The 21,282-nt window shown below is 36.9% G+C and overlaps 1 protein-coding gene across 5 annotated transcripts in view; it reads left to right on the top strand.

The window, feature by feature from the left end:
- Positions 1-21,282, top strand: part of GABRB1 (gamma-aminobutyric acid type A receptor subunit beta1) — a 114,899-nt gene that overhangs the window by 52,754 nt on the left and 40,863 nt on the right. For all 5 annotated transcript variants that reach the window (XR_010721422.1, XR_010721424.1, XR_010721423.1 and 2 more), the window contains exon 4: positions 7,099-7,319. Coding sequence is in view for 1 of the 5 variants with exons in the window: in XM_066185696.1 (XP_066041793.1) it covers positions 7,099-7,319 (221 nt within the window). In the remaining 4 variants the exon portion in view is untranslated. The remainder of the gene's footprint in view (positions 1-7,098; positions 7,320-21,282) is intronic.

The following is a 21,282-nucleotide window of genomic DNA, read 5'->3' on the forward strand; positions in this document are numbered from 1 at the left end:
ACAAAACCAATGGAACACAACTATCATAACAACCAATTTACATGTCAGAAGCATTTATTACTGTTTCTGCTAAGTCCTATTACTGAAACAGGGAACAAAATGCAACAAAATACATAGTTCATGGTTGCAACTGAGAAATGTTTTGCTTTGCTTTTCCAGTAATGATTGGATGTAATTCTTATCCCATTGCAGTTCAGGGGACTTCTGCTTTGACTTCAAAGAGTGATACTGTGTCCCAATACAGTAATGCCTTCACTTCGAACATTATTATGAGTCTAATCTTGTTCTTGGCTGTGCTTTGAGCAATAAAGAGCATCATCATTACAGCTACATGGATTCCTGCTAGATCTCTGCTTCTTTCTGTAAGACCCAACTGTGCTGCCACATACAGAATTGTGAAGTTATAAATGTCAACACTTTCCTGAAGAATTATCAGCACATTTGAACAACAAAAATGCAAGGCACTTTATTAGTAACTGGAACTACCAATTGAATTAAAATTTAAAAATCACAACTATTTAGGTTGGAAAAGGCCTCTGAGGTCACGTTGTGCAACCTTTGACTGATCATCACCTTGTTAACCAGACCAAGGCACTAAGTGCCACATCTGGTTGCTTCTTGAACACCTCCAGCGATAGTGACCCCACCACTTCACTGTGCAGTCCTTTCCAATGTTTAACAACCCTTTCTGTGAAGAAATTCCTCCTGATGTCCAGCCTGAACCTCCCTGGTACAGCTTGAGATCATTTCTTCTTTCCATGTTGCTCATTGCCTGGGTGAAAAGACTGACTACTTCCTTTCAGGTAGTTGTAGAGAGATAAGGTCCCACCAAGGCTCCTTTTCTCCAGATTAAACAACCAAAGTTGTCTCAGCTGCTCCTCATATGACTTACACCCCAGACCCTTCAACAGCTTTGTTCCTCTTCTCTGGAAACGCTCCAGCACCTCAATGTCTTTCTTGTAGTGAGGGACTTAAAACTGAGCACAGCACTCAAGGTGCTGCCTGACAAGTGCCCAGTACAGGGGGACAATCACTGCCCTAGTCCTGCTGGCCACACTGTTGCCAACACAGGCCATGATGCCATTGGCCTTATTGGCCACCTGGGCACACCCTGGTTCATGTTCAGCTGCTGTCAGCCAGCATTCCCAGGTCATTTTCTGCTGGGCCACTTTCCAACCACACTGCAGCACTACCTGGGGCTGTTTAACCAAAGCATAGGACCTAGCACTTGGCCTAACAGGACCTCACACAACTTCTTCTCCTACAGAAGTCTCACATCTATAAACAATCTGTAATTTTCTGGTGGAAAACATGATTTCTGCAAAACTGAAGCTTGCTGTGTGAAAATTCTGATCCTGCTAAAGAACACCAATTTTTTTACCATTTTTCTGTATGGAAAATAGAAGGGTTTTATCCTATTGTCCTGGAGTCCTGGCTTTCTCTTCCATTTTCCCTGTCAGAAGAGTAGTTCACAAGAACCATGGCCTCCCATGAACCAGGCCAGGGAATACTGAATAATTTGAAGACATGCTCCATATCCCCTCTTCCCACTACTTTGGATAGTAGAGGAGAGAACTGGGTAACATATGCTGTGTCAGTCTTCATTGAAAACAACCACAGGAACACTGAACTATGTCCTTAAAAAGAAAGGCAAGTATAATTGGTCAGTACTGTGCCCCTTAATTCCCTGGCTTCCTTGTTTGGCTGGACTGTAGACTTAATAAAGAGATGTAGTTCCCCTGACATTCTGAGAAAAGAACATGTGTAGAACAAGTATATTCTTCCTCCTTAAATTCAGCTAAAGTTTTTTCCCCTAGTTTCTGTGCAGTATCTGGAATTGAGCAACAGTGGCAGGCAAGAGGTGGGGGAGAACCAAAAACAACCAACAAAAACACACACACACAAATTCCAAACATAAACCCAAAATCCCACACCCATGGCATCATTTGTATCCTCTTACCATAAAATGGCTCTTTTTCAGATGAGGATATAGAACTTCCTTTGGAGTTCCAAGATAGGACAATTAACTTGCTGAGCAGCAAACAACTGCTTCTGAGAGATTAACATTCTTGAAACATAGGATTTAGTACGATTTTTTACAATTTGCAAATTTAGCATTCGCCATTCTTTCAAAACTTTTCCCTTCCTATTTTTGTATCGATTAAACATGGAAAATACCCTTTCCCAAATAATAAGAGTTTGCAGTCACAGCAGGATTTACATATATTGCTTTTCTACATTTATGGCATTATTGCAGTCAATATTAATATTCTGATTATCACTCAATACTTAATTTTAAATTGCAATTTCAGTTATGTTTGTCTTGATTAAGTTATAATGTATCTAAATTTCATTGCATCTCATTTTCTGTGAGGCTAGCAGACATTGTATTAGTGGATGGTTCCCAAGGATAAAATTTAAATTTAAGATTGTATGGGTGTACAGTGTTCATCCTACAACTACCAATATATACTGCTGTCTATTAGGAGTATGACATTGGCACTCCATGTATTCATTTTGCTGCACAGTGCCTTCCTGTGCAAACTCATGTAGAGAGCTAACGTCTCTCATGATGTGGACCTAGAACAGCTAAATATTCAAAAAATATTCAAAAAATATTCAAAAAATATTCAAAAACTTTTGCTAATAACTGCATCCACATTATTCATTTTTAGCTGTTAAGAATTTCAGAGTGTGATTTGATGTTCAGTTATTACTTAAATATATCATATTGTGCTAACCTGCTATTCAGTTCCTGAAATGATAACGGTGCTTAGATTTCCACCTTGGAAAAGAGAAAAACAAAAGGTCTTTTAGACCACCAAGCTGAACATTACACGTTAAAAGCTTCCCTATTTTCTCCTTAAAATATGGAATTTGTAAAAGAAAAAAACAGTACAGCAGACATGTGAATTCATCTTTTATTCCACCAGAATCCATCATTCAGCTGATAAACATGGTGAAATACTAGTTCTGTGTCTCTCAGAAGATTAGATTATAATATAGCAATGTATTCCATATCATATTCTACTGTGCTGAACTGGTAAATCACAGAGTAGAAATTACCAGCAAGTCCAAATTCTTCAGTTATTTTAATATATCTATTCTGGTTTCAGAGATCCACAGATGTTTAGCAGGAAAGAAAAAAATCTATTATTGTCCTTACATTATCTATACATATTGGACCGAAACAAAACAAAAACAACAACAACAACAACAAACCACAAAAAAACAACCCAGAATTAAAAACGGAAAAAAGGAATTATTATTGTATGTTAATTATTCAGTCTCTTCCTTACCAGAACTATAAATTGATCATCCAACCTCACGTGCAATATGCTGCAGTGGAACATTCATTTTCTTCACTGAGAAATTTATACTCCTCAAATTAACTCTGAGGCTTGGTGCCAGTATTTATCTATGAGGCTGCTTAAATTTAGATTAAACAATAGCTTTCAATTTTGAGCAAAAGAGACTAGTTTCTCTTACTCACATTTTCACAGAACCTCTCTGACCTAAGACTAGCATGTGAGTATTTGTCTTAGCAACCTAATGCACGTTATTAAAGCTCCCATTCAGATTTACTTATAAGTTATAGTACACATCTACATACACACATTTACAAATTCCTGGTTTGATATAAAGAAATAAGTAATTTTCAGAATTACTAAGAAAGAGAAAAAGTCTCATACTAGTAAATCAAAATTTGTCACGGAAAAAATGGAAACTAGACCTGCTACACATCAAAACAGCTTTGTCACTGGTGATCAAATATCTTCCACTCTAAAGGTTCAATATGCTCTGAAAATGCAAGGAGGCGCTTTTAGGAAGCATGAACAGCACTATTAGAGCTACTGAAATGTCATGATTTTTCAGTAGAATTACAGATATTTTTTAATTATGGAAAGTACAGTTCAGAAAAAAAAGTTCAGTGTGTTTCTATAAAAATGTGACTTGTTTTTAAAAACAAATCATTTGAAGGAACAGTTAGCTGCAGAAACAGATTCTCTGTTTTAATTTTACATTGGGCCCTGCTTTTTATATTCATGAATAAAATTTTTTAAATATGAAAGGTAAATACAGTGTGATTTATTTTCATATCTAGACTGATGCTTGAGATCTCGGGAAGCTTTCATAAGAAGCTAAAAAATTCTGCAGCCAATTACCACTACAGATGTGACAGATTCAGAAATTATTCATATATTCTAGAGCTTGAAAGCACAAAATCCCCAGCAAATTTTTACAGGGGAGAAGACAAGTAGTCATTAAATCCTCACTTCACTCACACCACTGTACAATATAAAAATAATACAAGAATCTCCAAAATGTGGCTAGCCATATGGTTTGCCAGCATTTAATACTTTGCTGATGAGAGATAAGAAGCATAAGGCTGTATTCCATTAAAAAATTAGAAATTTTATAGCTGTAAAATTTGGGTTATTATAGTGCAGCTATAATTTGCTTTTCATTAAAACAGACTTTGACTATGCTTTTTAAAATATGAACTTACTGCAACAGGGACTCGCAATCGTGACATCAGACTATTTTTCCTATTAAAATAATGAGTAATACCCCCACATGCTGATGAATAGGAAAAAAAATAGATAATTTGCTCAGTTAAGAAAGACTGACATTCCTTCAGGATGAAGCTCAGACTTTTTTCCTCATTAACACTTGCTGGCTTGCCATGTACTTCTCCACAGTATAGCACAATTGCAGACCAGAGGATCATTCTCTCTACTGTGGTGTTTCTAACAGCAGCATCTTGTGTAAAGCACAGCTGGATGTAACAAATTTTTTTTAACAGACTGTGATGCTAAAAATAGCAGCTCAACTTCTTCTAGTAGTCATATCCAAGAGACAGAATTTCTTTTTCTTTCACCTGATCTCATCCTTCAAGATCTGTTGTAGCTTACCACGTCTATTCTTCTCTTGTTGAGCTTTGAGTACCATTATATAGACACCACTCTCAATTGTTTGGTTTTTGGTAGAACAACATAACAATTCTGTAAAAGTAGCCTTCAGGCCTAGTGGAAGCATAAAGAAAAGCAAGAAGGAGAAAAGATAATTATGTATAATCTGAATTTCTGTTGCATCAGTGCTGCAGGCTACATAGGCTCTGCTGGATTAGGCAGAAGATGCAGAGGATACCAGGTGCAGCACTGAGAGTTCAAATTTTATCAGTCATCTATGAAAGCTTTTCTACCTAAAGAGATCTGAAATAGGGTAGGTTAGGAAACAGATGAAATGTATGAAAACTGCACCAGAATAGTGGTGGGGGCTTATGGAGTATTTATGGTGTTGGGTGGGGGTTTTGTCTCATCGAATTCCCAACTGGTCTTTGTATATGTGTAAGAGGAACTATGGGCAAACTTCTCTTTAAGTGATGCTTCTAACCCACCTCTATTCACGTTGTACATTCAAAAACTTACCTCCCTGGTGCTCATGCTCCTCTGTACCCCTCTTTAAATTAAATCACTTACTCAGCAAAGTGCAGCATTTGCTGCATCACTGCATTACTTTGTAGTTCCACTCTTGATCAGCATGGTCTGAAAAGCAAAGATGTTCTGACCTCCTCCCAGGGACCCAGGCCAGCAAAAGAACCGAACTCACATTCAGCGTACAACCTCTCGTGTCTGTTGTGGGTAGCAACCAATTTGCAGGCCTGAAAAAGGGCATATTTATGAAATCCTTTCAAATCTGGGATCTGTGCTCACAGTGGATGTAATTGTCCTACTGTATATGACCACTGATCATCAATCATAGTATTTCATCCGTTAAAAAAAAACAAAACAAAACAACAAAACAAACAAACACGGAAAAAAAAAAAACTACTGGCCCAGGGCAAGGAAGAACAGTATTTTTATTAACAACTTTCACTGGTAAGTATGTATTATAGCTCTGTTGGATGTGGTATTTCAGGTAGAAAGCATTTTTGAAAGGTACCAACTCTGCTTTGATTTCATGGCAATGATACAGTCTTATGAAGCCACTATAGATGAAGAGTGCAAATTGTATCAGACACCTTTTATGCTGTTTCTTCAGAAATTAGAGTCCACGCTAGGATTTGTGGCAATGACAGAGATAAGGTTTTCTATCACATAAAAGAAAATCTTACTCCTGACCAATTTTTTCAGTAATAGCTATGATTTTGATGCACTTCTACCATAAAAACGTTTGACAAAGTGACCTGTAACTTAAAAAGAGGGCTGGGGGAGGAGATGAGGAAGAAAAAACTAATATTCCACATACTGCTGTTCTAATCATCTTCTACAAACTCCATGAGCTGCAAAGTACATGGGCTTTTCCACTTGAAAAAATTGACTGATTTAAAATCACCAGTTTCCAAGAAAGACATATATAAGAGAGTAAATCAGACCACAGGCCTTTAGAACAATTTCTTTTCCGACAAAATGAAAGCTGAAAGGCTGCATAAATGGTATTTCACTGAAGTTATAAAATGATAGCCAAGAAAAGGTGTTGATTTTCTATACAGTGAAATCCAATTGGCAAGGACAGAAAGCACCACATTTCCCAGGCTGAGATGAGATGAGATATGCCTGGCTATCTAAAGTCATTATATCTGGCAACTCCAGCAGAGGCGGAATGCGAGGTTATCCATTATGTTCTGAGGTTGTATTTGCTCTTTCTGAGGAAGGCTAAGCCTTTTTGGATTGTAGGGGGAATCCTTCAGGGTGAGGGGAGGCAATATCAGAGGGAGGGAATATCAGAAGAATATCCTCAGTGCTATGCGATGCTATTTGGCTGAGCTCAGCTAAACACTGCTCTTTTCACATTAAAAAAAAAAATTAGAAACCAAGTTTGATCCGCAGACTGGTGACACAAATGTGCCATCTATTCCCTCTGGGTCAAGAGATTTTGAAATCCTGGTGTAGTCACTGCCACTGGTAAGTGTCCAGTTTGACACTAATATGAACAAGCCAAGACTCATGATCATGCCAAATGGCAACAATGCCTTGATGATCCTTAAATTTCCTATTGTGACTGATATTCAGTTACTGAGATTCATCCAAAAATAAACTCCTGGTCAGTCAATCAGTATGAAAATACAAAAAGCCCTTCTTGTTTCTTCCCTAGGACTACACCCTGACCATGTACTTCCAGCAGTCCTGGAGGGATAAAAGGCTCTCTTATTCTGGAATACCTTTGAACTTAACTCTGGACAACAGAGTGGCTGACCAACTCTGGGTGCCGGACACGTATTTCCAAAATGACAAGAAATCATTTGTCCATGGGGTGACAGTGAAAAACCGAATGATTCGACTCCATCCAGATGGGACAGTCCTTTATGGCCTACGGTATGTTGGGTGTTTTAATCTGTCTGTGGTGGCAGAAGTGCAGGTAGAACCAATGCCACTTTCCTATGCTGTTTTCCTGGTTTCTCATGTATGAGTCAGCACACATTCCATTTAGTCAACCCTAACACACCCAAGGATTTTCCACAGAGCAGCAACACTACCTTTAACAGCTACAGCCATAGCTAACAAAGCCTAATGCCTCTTTCTTTCAGCTCTTCTGTGTGTTAAAACTATTAAAGAATTCTTTATTATGGTTCTCACCTAGTAATCATTCACAGCTTACACAAACACTTGCTCCCTTCTTAAATTTCTCCAGCAGCTCTTTAGGACAATGGGAATTTAAAATTTGGAGTCATTTGAAGAAATGTGATATTTGGTAGAGAATATAAGGGAAATATTTTTAAATTTGCATGAAGTATTTAAATATTATCTATATGCCTGAGTATAGGTTTTCTTTAATCTGCCTTGGTTTATGACTGCTTCTTTACTCCACAACTGCTTCTTCATACAGTGCAAACCATATTCACCCCTGTAGATAAAAATATGTCCTAAAGTTTGAACAGGCAGGATCTAATGATAAGATACACAACTGTAAAATTAAAACTAAACCATTTTTTATGTTGAGGTTACTGCAGAGCCTGAGTAGGCTTTTATCATATTATTTTTGAAGTTAAGGTAGCTTGGCTTGGAAATAATATTGCCTGACTGAAACAAACTTTGACTGTTGCTATCATTCAACAGTGAAAATAATGTTTGGAGAGTGTAAACCTGAAAGCCTAGTTCAGTTAATCAGAAAAGAAGTCATAGAGCATAAAACCTAGATGAAATACCTCAAAATTGTACCTAAGATAGAACTAGTAAAAAACCCCAAACCTCTGCAGCAATTCAAAAGGAAAATAATTTTTGGGAAAGTATAACTTAGAGCTTAGTGAAAACAGAATTTTAAAAATACCTCTTAGCTGATAAAAACATACCCTTGAAAACGCAACACTAACCATTCAAAGAAAGCTTTCCACCATCAGTTCAGGCTTCTCTAGAAACAAAAAATTATTTAGAAACTATTATTTTGGCTAGTTGTGAGTTTGCTTTAGAACTTGTCAGATTCCCAGGCACTGCATCAGTTGCTACCAACAACCACACAGGCACTTTAGTATTAATATAGCCAGATCTGTTCTAGTACAGCAAAACTGCTACTTCAGTTCTGAAAAAGGAAATAAGGGACCCATAAGGAATTAGCTGTTAAACCTAAGGCTGTCTTGGTCATCTGCTGAACTGGAGCATTTGAAGAATACATCATCCGCGTTGCCTTCAGACCTCCTACAGTTCCTTTCAATTAAACTGACTCTTGTGGGACAGCTTTTAGGAGAGGACTGTTTGGTCTGGTCTGACAAAATTTCAAAATAGCTCTCCCTTTGTTTGTTTGGTTGGTTGATTTTGTGGTGCATTTTTTAGGCCAGGAACTAAATTTATTTATGTTCCAGAATTTGCACGGTGGCAAGAATGTGCGTTAGAGCCAAGCACCCCCTCACAAACAGCTGTATACAATATAAACTACACCTTTAAATGTATGCCATGGATGTGCCCCACACACATACCATACACTGGGTATCAATAGTGTATCTGCAGAAATAGCAGAAGAAGCTGTGACCCATCTGGTGAACCTGCTACAAGCCCTGTCACATGTTTCATCCACAAAACAGCAGCATGGCTGAGAAGCTCTGACCTTGCCTGAGCATAAAGCCCATGCTTTTTTTCTCACAGGTGCTCAGGAAAACCTCCATTGCAACAGCAAAGATGGTCTCCTTCTCAACACAAGGTTATTTGTTTGAATATAATTGAATAACCATTTACATTTCAATACTTAAGCAGCAGTTTTGCAACTCTGCAACAGCTGCAGCTCTGCAAGTTAATACCCTGTTCAATACCTCACTGCTTGTGAGGAAAACAAAACAAACAACAAAACAAGGCAGAAATCTCCACACTAATAAAAAGGGTGCTCTATATTCCACTCACTTGCAGTCTGGTACTGTGCAATTCCTTTCTCCTCCTTCACCCTGCCTCATGCCCTTAATGCACACTGCCACAGGAGCAACCTCCAGCTCTCCCACGTTGCTGGGCTTCCCCACCTCCTCACCCCAGGGAAGGCAGCAGGGTCCAAGGATGCAGCAAGGCACCAGATGGGCCCATATACACTGACAGCATTGCCATCACCAAACGCACGCAGAAAGACATGCTGAGCTGTCAGGTCTTTTTCACAGCTCTAGCTGATGCACCATGTTTTCTCCAAGAAAAGGCAGCTGTTTAGACACATTTGGTGAACAGAGTTTGGCCTGTAGCTGTGAGTTAAAACACATGTAGTGTCCCCATCCCACAAGAAACCTCTAACCAAAGACAAAAAAAAAAAAAAAACAACCAAATGAGCAGAAGAAACACTGAAGTTAGGATACATTAAAACTTTTTTCATGCAACAGATGACAGTTATTGCACTAAACTTGCATCTGTTACAAGTGGTCACCTTCCTCATGGTAACTAATATGCTTCTGTCAGCCTATAGGTTACCTTTAACTCACGTAAGCACCAATTTTTTCATATTGTGGATGACATATACACCTCATAAGAAACAAAATATGAGAAAATACTGCAGAAAATATTTTTAGGTAAAATTCAGCATTGTCTTTTAGAAATTTGAGCGCAGTTCCAATCTAGTCTCACAAGCAGAAAGGAAACTCTGCAGCATGTTACCTTGATTTAGCATCTGGGCAGTAGAGAGCATGAAGACAGTATCACCAAACCTCTCACATGGGTTGTGACCTGCAAGTTTAATTTTCCTCACTGAAGACAAAGCATTGGCCTAGCATGACTTGAGCAAGAAAAAACACCACCAATTATGCTGCAACCAGAGTCTGAGTTCCTCACAAATTAGTCGGGGGCTTATATCTCAAGGATGATTTAAATGCTTCCTTTCCCTCATACCTCCTGTTCCCCAAACAGCTTTTCCATTTTCAGTCCAGAGTTAATGTTTCTGTTCAGGCTCAGTTATGAAATTTTACTGGCTTCTTTAAACAGAAATTGGAACAATCATAACAGTCTAAATAACCTGTTTGTGTGCACCCATGTACACAGCAGTTTTTCCTTGATGCAATGTTCAGCCTCAGCAGAGCTGAGGAGAAATAAACCAAGGTTAACCATTTGGCTTTATGGAAGAATAAACAAGGGAAATATGCACATAATACACTGGAGTTGTTTTAGATCATGTAACAAAGCATTATCACTTCACTATACCTCCATTATTGTATTATTTCTATGACAAACTCAACAATCCCTTTAGCTATTTTTGTCCAGTAACTTTCAGCTGCTATGTCCTCACAGTTTAAAGAACAACCTGTGTTATAAACTTGTGCAGACACAGAATACTCCTAAGCCTTCTGACCTCTAAAATTATGCATTGTTGTTATGTCTCTTGCTTCAAAAGGCAGTTCTGTTAATTGTTCACAGTAGTAAAAAATGTGTAACATTACTAACCAAATAACTCTTTCATCTTTTCACCCAAGAACTACACCCACAAACAAACTTAACTCCATGGTAATATTTCCACTGAATTTCATTTCAAATATGCCAGGGAAGTTGAGTGTCACTGTTAATTATTATCTACCTGAAGATCATGTTTCTTCAGTTTCTGTCAAGTACTCTAACCAGCAGCTATTATCATTTTCTGTGGTATAGCTACCTGCTTCCTAAGAGAAAGAAAAAATCCCTTTATGTCAATGTGCAAACCTGCAGCACTGTGAGGCTCATGGATGAGACAGTGCCAGCCTGGTGCCAGAAAAACTAGTAAAATACTGGATTATTCTTTTTTTTCCCTTGCCCATTTTTAACAAGTGATTGGATGCCATTAGCTCTAACATTTCCGGCACTAACAGTGTCTCTCATTACTTTTATTGCGTGTTTGAGCAAGATTCTCTAGAAATCTCTCCCAAAGCTTCAGAATCTTAAACCAATATATACTGTTGCTTCTTTTGTTTCTCCTTCCTCTGCCTTTCCCAAGTATGATTCTAAACCTGTAATGTGTCTTTGAGATATTTAAGGAACCATTAATATTTTATTGTACTGAATTCCGTATTCAAATTCTTATGTCGTGATGTCAGGAATGGAAGCTGCGATTTAAATCATCCTTTCCTAGTATTTTATACCACCTCTTAATTCTTGTTAAATTTTCACTAGCAGAAAAATGACACCATGTTGCGTTGGAGACATCTGTTCTTTCATCATGACACTGCCTCACAGAAAACAACAGCAGAATTTCCTGGGTATTGGAAGGAGCATATCCTTCAGAAGAGTTAGTTGTTAAGAAATGTAACATACCTTCAGCAACACCTTTACACAGACTTTTCTCTCTTCTGATATTCAGACAAAAATCCACCTTTGATTAGAGCAATACTTTATTTCAAGGCAGGGGGACTGAGCATATCATGACAAGGTGTGAAGAGCTCGTTTGGAGCATCTAAACCTTTTGGTTTCAGTGAGACCACACATTTTTATACTGCTACGTCAGAGGATGCCCCTTTGCTAGGCAGTGCTAAAATTGCAGGAGGACAAGGGGAAGAATAATCTTTGTCTTCAGCATAAGGATTTATTTCACCACTTTTTACACAAAGAAAGTTCTCTGTGATGCAAACACTGGCAGAAAACCAATCAATTCACAAACAAGAATTGATCCATTTTACATTGGATTTACTGGCCATTTATTCATGCAACATCCATGGAAGCATATCCTAGAGGTGTAGTGCATGAAAAGCTGTATTTAAATGCAGAATGTTTAATTTTTAGTATGATATTGAAAGTAAAGTGGAGACTTACCTTTCTACTAAATTTTGGCAATACATATTAAAGAAATATTAACTATTATATATTAAAGAAATTTGCTATACAGTTGTTTACGTCTTTTATTGCAGTGAAATTTTAATAGTTTGTGGATTGCTTTTGCACTGCCATGATTTGGGACTGTGGAGTTTTTGCTTTCATCTAAACACCTTCATAGATTTCCTTAAAGAGTCAGTTATTGAGTCCTTTTAAGGACAGCTCATCATGGCAACAAGTAGCAGATTTACACTGGTACTCAATAGATTGTCCAACTTGTGTTACTAAACAGGTCCAGCCAAAAAAACAGACTGCAGTTCCTCTAAATGAGAAAAAGCTGTGTCATCTACATAGTGAAATAAAAAGCTACACTTTATTTCACTACAGAAAAAATATAGAGCAAATTATAAAGTAGTATTTTATTAGATGGTAATTTTGAAAATCCTACAGAAAATATTTCTTCCATGCATCGATAGCAAAAGATTTAGCAGTGAGCATTTTAAGACTCACAAGAACCAATTTGGGACTCCCTTTATATTTTTAAGCCCTAAAAATATGCAAGAACTTTGCAAAAATAAATCAAGCAATTATTCATCATTTCTTCCACTTCCCAAAACATTTCCATCTTGGAGGACCAGTTTTCAGGATTCGTGGGCAAATGAAGACATTCCTTACTGTACAGCTACTAGGAAGGGGTAGGGATGAGGCAGGCAGTTCACATTGTGGGTGCCTGTTCAGCCTGCAACAGGTCACACTGCACCTGCTGCAAACTTTCGTCCCAACAGACCTTTAAACAAGCATGTGTGCCTGCTGGGCAGTCAGCACAACCTCTTATCACAGGCTGTGCGCTGCTGGGAGCATTCCTTTAAGTCAGAATTAAAAAATGGAGGAAGAGGACATGGCAAATTCATGCTGAGGCAGAAAAATTGTCTTCTTTGTCCCTTCAGCTGCTTGCAGGCTGTTTTGAATCCTCTGTGTCACTGTCAATCCTACGATCATCTCCTCTTCCTGGCCTGTAACACAGTTTTAAGGTCATGGCATGGCTGGTACAAGATGATCGCAGAATTATAGAATTGTTTAGGTGGGAAAGGTCCTTTAAGATCACGAAGTCCAACCATTAACCTCACAATGCTTTGTCTACCACTAAACCACATCCCTAAATGCCATATCTACATGACTTTTAAATACCTCCATGCAATCTCATTACTAATTTACTCACATTTATTATACAAAATGAAACATATCAATCAACATATCTAGGATTTTATAATTCTGTAACATCATTTGATTAAGAATACCTGAGGCAGTTATCATTTGTAGTACTACATAACTGAAAGCACACAGATGAAACTGAGGAAATTTAAGACAAAACTGAGTACAACACCTAAAACTTATGGGGCATCATTTATGTAGACCTTTGTTGCTGTAGGTAAATCAGAAAAACTCCAGCTGCTTATGGGCTTCTATGTGCAAACCCAAAAGTTTCTTCCAAGACACCAAGGTATTATTCAGCATCAAATACAAAATGGACCAGGCAGGCTCAATAAATTTAAGTGTCAATATGTTAATAAATAGCACAAACTGAAAAAGAAGGCTGAAAACTATAAGAAAAAGGAAGAAATTTAGGGTCCTCTCTGGCCACCAGGCCAGATAAGTCCCAGGTGTAACTCAGAGACTGCCTTGCTCTCTTCCTTTAGCACAAATAGCCTCAGAAACAGCCAGGGTGAATCCAGCGGCTGTCCATCCCCAAAAGAGGTGTTTTCCTCACCCCTGAGGAGAGGACGCACACAAACAGAATTCCCTCCAGTGGCACATGTAACAAACCTCCCCCCTCGTGCCCCCAGGGTACAGCAGACATGGCAGAAGCACAAAGCTCTGGGAGAGCAAATATTCATAAACTCTATATACTGAGTTATGAAATATTTGCTTGTATTTGATTCAGAACTTTTTCCTCCAATTTTAACCAACTTGTTTTTTATTCCATGAAACATAGGATTTTTGAATACATAACACAGGGACCATTTAATACCTAGGAAAGAAGGGGAAATACTTCAGGTTGAACTGGTCTCTATAGAGACTTTATGAAAAAAACAGCAGACAGACACAAGTACTGAACATGGACTCAGCTTTAAATAGATGAGCATTGGCCCCTGTAATCAGTAGCTGAAGTACATGAGCAGTCTGGTGGAGTCACAACTGGCTTCACAGGCTTGAATTTCAACACAAGCTTTAGATGCTGTAATTGATTGCAGCTATCAAGTACAGCACTTTGAAGAACTAAATAAGCATTTTGTAGTGCAAAGCCCACTAAGCTTTTTTAAAAGACAATGTAATTCAAGCAGGGTCTAGATCAAATTCAGATTACTGAAATGATATGTCAACTATTTAAGCATATTCATATTTTTAAAAACTAACCTCATTAATACTATCAAAAGAACAAATTAAAAATGATTAGACAATATTTAACAAATGTTTAATTTTTAAGCTGAAAGGCACTGCAGTGGATGGCTTACATATTTTTTAGGCAGCACACCATCTCTTACCATTTCAGTATAAATAGATTTTGGATTATTTTCTTATCCTTTATTTTACAGGCTGTATTCTGCCTACTAAATCTGAGCAAGTCCTCCTTTTCTCCCAGCTCAGAAGTGCAAATATCGTCCAATACTTTGAAATGACCACTCTTTCACTGTCAACCTGATCTGCATCAAAAGTGCACTTCTAAATAAAATGGTCTTCAATTTTTTTTTTATGATGTCTCACTTTAAAAGAACTCCAGTCCCACCAAAGCTTATCTCTAGTGTGTATAAGTTACACTATTATAGTTAGCTCAAATATATTGGGAGACAAAAATCAAGTGAAAAAAGAATTTAATAACAGAGAGTAGCACTGAAGTACTTTTAATCAAGAGGTATTTCAAATAAATTTATATACACTCTAAGAATCACTTCATCCAATAATAGTATAGGAAAGGTTTCATAAGTATTTCCTTCTTTACTTGCTTTCAGGGGATAGGCATTAAATGAGAAAGGAATTTACTAGCTCAGCTTTCTCCTGTAAAAGCTCAGATGCAGAGATATCTTACAAGTGAGTGACCAGAAAGAAAATCCTCACAAGCTTTTCACAACTGAGCCATGTAACTCCTGTTGTTCCAGTGTAGCCAGTTAGATACACACCATTGAAGCAGCACATACTTAATCTGCATACTCTGGCAGTTAGTGCTTAAGTTTGCATAATGTCATAATATTTCCTTTTTCCCTGAAATACTAGATTTTTAACACACTTCTTGCCACTTATACTTTGCAAGGAACACCAAATGGACATACACAGTTACAACACTTACTTGTTTTTTTGAAAGAAAAAGGCAAAAACATTTTTAAAGCCTCTGCAATTTAACTTCTATACCTGGAATATATTTTAGCAGTACAGATTATTTAGTATTTGTTTTTATATAAGGCTATATGCAGGTACATAAAATAGATCTATCCTGAGTCCTAATATGTTAGCATACTTTAGTATATTTCATATCACCGTATATTTGGTAAATACCACATTATGTGGGTTTTTCAGGTCCTGATCTTTATTAAAAAGCTATTTATTAAAAAGAAACTCCCTCTAATGATAAAAGTTTAAAAGGGACAGTAATTAAATCTGTACTTTGCTGCAGATGTCCAACTTACTATTAATTTTGAGCATGCTGAGAACAATTAATACTGATGGAAAAAATAGAAATTTTTAGCCGCTTAAAACTAACCTCACTCTTATTTCATTTATATTGATGTTGATTCATTACATGAGTGAAACAGCTGTTCATCCGAAACTCGGAGGGGCATAGGGTGAGGAATCAGTCTGTACCATTTCTGTGCAATAAATGTATCAGGCAGGTAAATTAAGGTCCTAAGGGAGACAGCAAATATTTTACCAGACCTACTCCAGACTGATAAATGCACTTAGATACAAAAGAGGGAAGAGTCTTAATTTAGGTGTTCTCTCAAAGAGACAAGCACTTTCCTAATAAACACTACCTGGAAAGCTGCTGAAATCCTGAACAAATGCTGGTACTGCCTGTTTACTAGCAACATAAAAGTGAAAAAGGAAAATTAGCAAGTGATGCCAGGTTGTGGGGGCTGCTGTTCTCAGAGATATCCCCCTGCTCAAAAGCCCAGAGCCGTCAGGCCATATCTGCTCTGTCCTGCAGAAGGTTGGTTGGTACCATTTGAAGTGTTTAAGGGTATTGGTGTGAAGAGCAACCCTGCACTGACTTAATTCACTACAGCAATCAAATACAGTGCTTATAAGTAATTTTACAATAAATTAAAATCCATTTTTTTGAGGACAGTGCAAAGATGCAAATAATGATGCATTAAAAATATTTTCAGGCATTATATTTTCCTTTAATATTCACTCTTCTATAAATATCTCCACTTAAAAAGAGGATTAGACTTTCTTCTCAAATATCATTGACCTGTCTTAAAAGAAGCTGCAAGAGCATTCACAATCTAGATAATAGCTAGGCCCTTGAATATAATAAAATATTAAATATTAAATTAATTCCCCTATAAAATACAGTAGTACATTCCTGTATTTGGCGCTTCTTCTGTAGTGTAAACATACATGGTGTTATAACTGCCAGAACAAAATGACCTCATTTTAAGAGGCAAAATATGTGACAAATAAAATGCTTTAATTTATAAAACCATTAATAAGGAAATTAAGCTGAGCAAACAGGAGGTAGGTACTTCAAATACAGCTCATATAGTTTCGGATTACAAATAGAATTAGACATGATCTTCCAGGGAAGAATCTAGAAATATCAGAAGTCCTGGAGTTACTCAGAGCCTAAAGCAGGAGTCCTAGCAGGAGTCAAAGTGTGGACACAGCAAACTGAAAATCATTCAGCACTTAAAACCTATAGTAGGTAAATGTATATGGGAGTGACCTACGCAGGAGTCTGAGCTGACAGTGAGCTATTCTTCAGCCTCTGGGTAAATCAGGCAGCAACATCAGCTGCAGCTCCCACAGCTGGGTACAGTGCTGTCTACACCCAGAGTGACTAGTTTCATCTTAGCTGAGGTACCTGCCCACAGGTCAGAGTAACACAGCAGTCAGCCTCCAACCTCAACACCAGCAACATGTCCCACTGACAGAAACACTGTCTCCAGCTTTTGAAATTCTGTTAGAAAAGCAAACAACAAACTACTAGATCCAGCAACAACGGAAAACACCTACACAAAATAAAGCCCAAACTACCCAAACTACTAAATAAAACACAAGCACACAAATGGAAAACACACACAGGTCCTTTCTAGTCAGGTCAGTAAGAATATACACTCATTACACTTAGCTTTCCCTTGAAAAAAATAGTTAAAAAAAAAAAGAAAACACATAAAAATTGCTTGTTTTTACGTATTGCAAAACTAAATGCTTTCCACATATGCAAAGTGTCCAGTTCTTCACATTCACCAATAAATGGCAAAGACAAATTTTTCCAAGTCACTTGCATAATAATAGGCTTGGTTCAACCAGACACCAGTCATCCAACAAGCAATATATATGTCCTCTTATGCTACCATCAGTTCTGTACATCAAACAGAGGAGTTTATAGTCTGAGAAGATAAATTATGAACAAAGGGTGATCTGACATCTCCCACGTATCATGGCACAAGCAGAAGAAACCTGGGAAAGTGTAAAGTCTTGGATCTTCTCAGGCCTGGGAAGTTTAACTGTCTGATGCTCTGATGCATGCTGCTGACGTCTCTTTTAGCAGAGTGTCTCTAGCAACCTCTGAGAGCATGGTCACAAGAGACTGCAAACACAGCATTTTTCATAATCTTTAGATAGATGGATTTGTAAACTATGTGAGACAGTGTGATCAAGTGGCTATATTGGGAGCATAAATCTACTTCCAGTCCTGTTCCTATTGTATTTGTGTAAATGAAGAATCTGGGAAATAAATCTGGTGTGGAAAACAGTACTTTGAGGTTTATTAGCAGATATGAGGTGTTTCAAATTTGTTCTCATGTTTGCTCATAAGCCTTTTCACGAACAAAAGACCATATATCTTAAGGCTAGTTATTTTTTAGTTAAATGAGAGCTAATGTTCAGCAGGTTTTAAAAGGCCTAACAGTTATCCAGTTAAATTACCCAGATAACTTCAATGCTGCATTTATCAGTTTTAATATCTCCTGGCCAAGGGACAGAGAGAAAAAAATGCACAGAGTTTATTGTTAAGAATTTCATTCAAATAATGTCTAACCCATTTCCTCTTATTTTATTCTGTCAGAAACCATCTGTGGAATACACCTTTGGAGTCCAATTTAATAAAAAAAAAAAAAAAAAAAAAAAATCTCAATGTCTATTTTATTAGTCCTGAACTATTCTGCAATAAATATTTCCATATCTGAATAAATGTTTCTGAAGACATACTTTTCACAATTCTCTAGTCAGATTTTCATATGGAAAGAGGGGAAAGATTGTCAGATCATTTCCTAAGAAATATTGCATTGACCCTAGCTGGCCCTATTTCAGATACATTTGGCTACTGGCTTATTTGTCTTGTTACAATGTCTCCAGCTGTTGAGTCACTGAAAGAAGCAAATGGAAAAGCTATAAAACTAGTACTTTAAAAATTTTGGCAGGATTCTAGAAAGGTATAGCAATATTTCATTCTTTAAATTATTTTTTACCATGAGTGATAATTCTGTTCTTTATATAATTTTATAATACAGGGTATACATTTAACCCATCTACAGAGAATTACTAAAGTGCATAAGGATTCCAAAATGTCTCTCAGGGATATTACAGTTGAGCCTAAACTGGCACAAGACCCGTATCAGACAGATTTTTAAAATACCTAAGGCAAAAATTTCAACTTCTCACCATCTACCTTTAGATGCAAGGAAAAGCAATTCCCACTGAAACACTTCAAGATGAGCCAAAAGAGTTCAGCAAGTAAAACCTGCTTTAAGTAAAAAGCTTTAAAAGAAAAAAAAAAAAAAAAAAAAAAAAAAGAAAAAAAAAAAAAGCCTACTCTAAGGAGTAATTTAACTCAAATTCTAGAAAGTTTTAAAATACATGCTATAATACAAGAGTGGGCACCAAGTGTGGATTAAGAGTGCTACAGATTTTTGTGTTACCTGGGAGCCCCCTGCTGGGACTCTGCCGTGAGGAAACAAGCAAAGAGAAGAGTTTTGTTTTGAAGGTGTGTCACAGATGTTTCAGTAATATTTAATAATGCCATTTATGGTATGTTAATGCCACCTCATTTAATTTCTCACAAGCAAATCAGTAAAAAGGAGAACTCTGCATAGCAGATGTGTATGCTTAGTATTAGTTAAATACTCAAAATACTTCAAAATATTCCTTATTCTTAGAATTCATGGTGATGATTCAAATGGACAGCCTATCTGCTAAATATAAGGAATTCGAACTGATGGATATCTGTGTGGTTATCATTAAAGAAGATATAAACAGAATTAGCTTTATTCAGTTTGATTAACACATACACACACACAAAAAATCACCTCAGACATTTCAGGACTGCAAGAAGAGTAAAATACAAAATACAAAAAAGAATCGTTGTCTTTCGTGGAATGATATTATTTTCATTGCACCACTTGATTTAACTGAAAAGATATAGAAAGTTTTCAGGCACACAAGCTTCTCTTTAGGTGTAGCCAAACCAACAAATTTCAGGCTAAGCACATGTTAGAACAATTGCTGTAACTCACAGATCATCAGTATTCTCTTTCCTGAAAAAGTATTCTAAAATATTTCAACCCATACTGTAGTCACTACCTCCTCCATTCTGCCAGGTACAGCCATTCAGAGCTCTGTGTAATTAAACTGCCTGGGATATAAACAGCAGCCCCTTCCACAAGTATTTTAAAAATACCCATATAATTTCACTCTTGTGACTGTGAATGATGCAGACATAAGGGTTAGTTTCCAGATTAATCTTTGAGGATATTTTATAGATCTCCCTATAATCTGGAAATGCTTTCTCAATGGCAATGGAAGTTTTTATCTTTTGTGAGCATTGAGGTGATGGCTGTTTGATATATATGTATGAGCTTTCACTCACTAGTGATCTTTTATTCCATTTTTAATTCCTTTTTTCTGTTATTTCCTAATGGCAAAATGTCAGGCTTATGTTTAAGATGCCAGTGAAAATATCAAAGCATTTTCTTGAGAAAAAATCAAAGGCCTGCATGCTCACAAGATTATAAGTAAATCTGCTTGAATACTGCACAATGCTGTTCAGGACTTTTTGCTTTCATGGGGAATAACTCAATCTTCTGCTAAACTCAGTCACCTGTAGGAAATTTTATCAGTATAAGCAAATTATTTGCTAAATTGAAGAGCTATTAGAATACTCAAAGAGAAAGTCCTGGCCAAAGCAAAAGGAGTTTAAAGATCAAAGGAAAAAACTTATCGCAGTTCTTCTCAGTATGCCAGGCATGCACTTACTTTGTGTAAAGATACAATAAGTAAAATGTATATGTAAATATTTTCCCTTCCAAAGCATCTTTAAATTAGATGCAGGAAGAGAGTATGAAACTAGTAGACGATGCAATATATGAACTTTAAAAGGTAACATTTCCAAACCCATTTTTAAACCCTTCTCCTATAAAGGTTTCAAACACCATCCTTCGATACGAAAATAAGGTGTCCATTGAAGGAAAATAAATCATTCTGTGAAACCACTGGACACTAAACCTTAGCAATAATATATTGTTTAACTGCTAGACTTCAGAATAATAGCAAAAAATTATACAGAATGGTAAGTAGAGGGATGTGAGTTTCAAAACCTTACAGGTTGATGCAATGTCTTTCATACTTTTCTACATTTTAATTAGCTTATCTTAATGATAAGAATACCCCATGTAATTTATTATGACTTATCATCAAAACAGTTCAGGGAAGAACTTCTGAACAATGAAATTCGACAGAAAATATGACACAGTAGTCAAGTAGCAATGCCTTACTGTATTTCTCTCTTGTCCTGTGAGAAGAAAAAAAAAAAAAATTACCCAACTACCTCCTGGGTCTCAAGAAACCATGCAACACAGAAAGGTTATGATGAAACAACACAAAGTGAGAATTT

The sequence above is a fragment of the Chamaea fasciata genome, unplaced genomic scaffold (assembly GCF_029207755.1).
Source record: "Chamaea fasciata isolate MVZ Bird 193981 ecotype frontalis unplaced genomic scaffold, bChaFas1.0.hap1 SCAF_6, whole genome shotgun sequence".
In the NCBI taxonomy this organism is placed as follows: domain Eukaryota; kingdom Metazoa; phylum Chordata; class Aves; order Passeriformes; family Sylviidae; genus Chamaea; species Chamaea fasciata.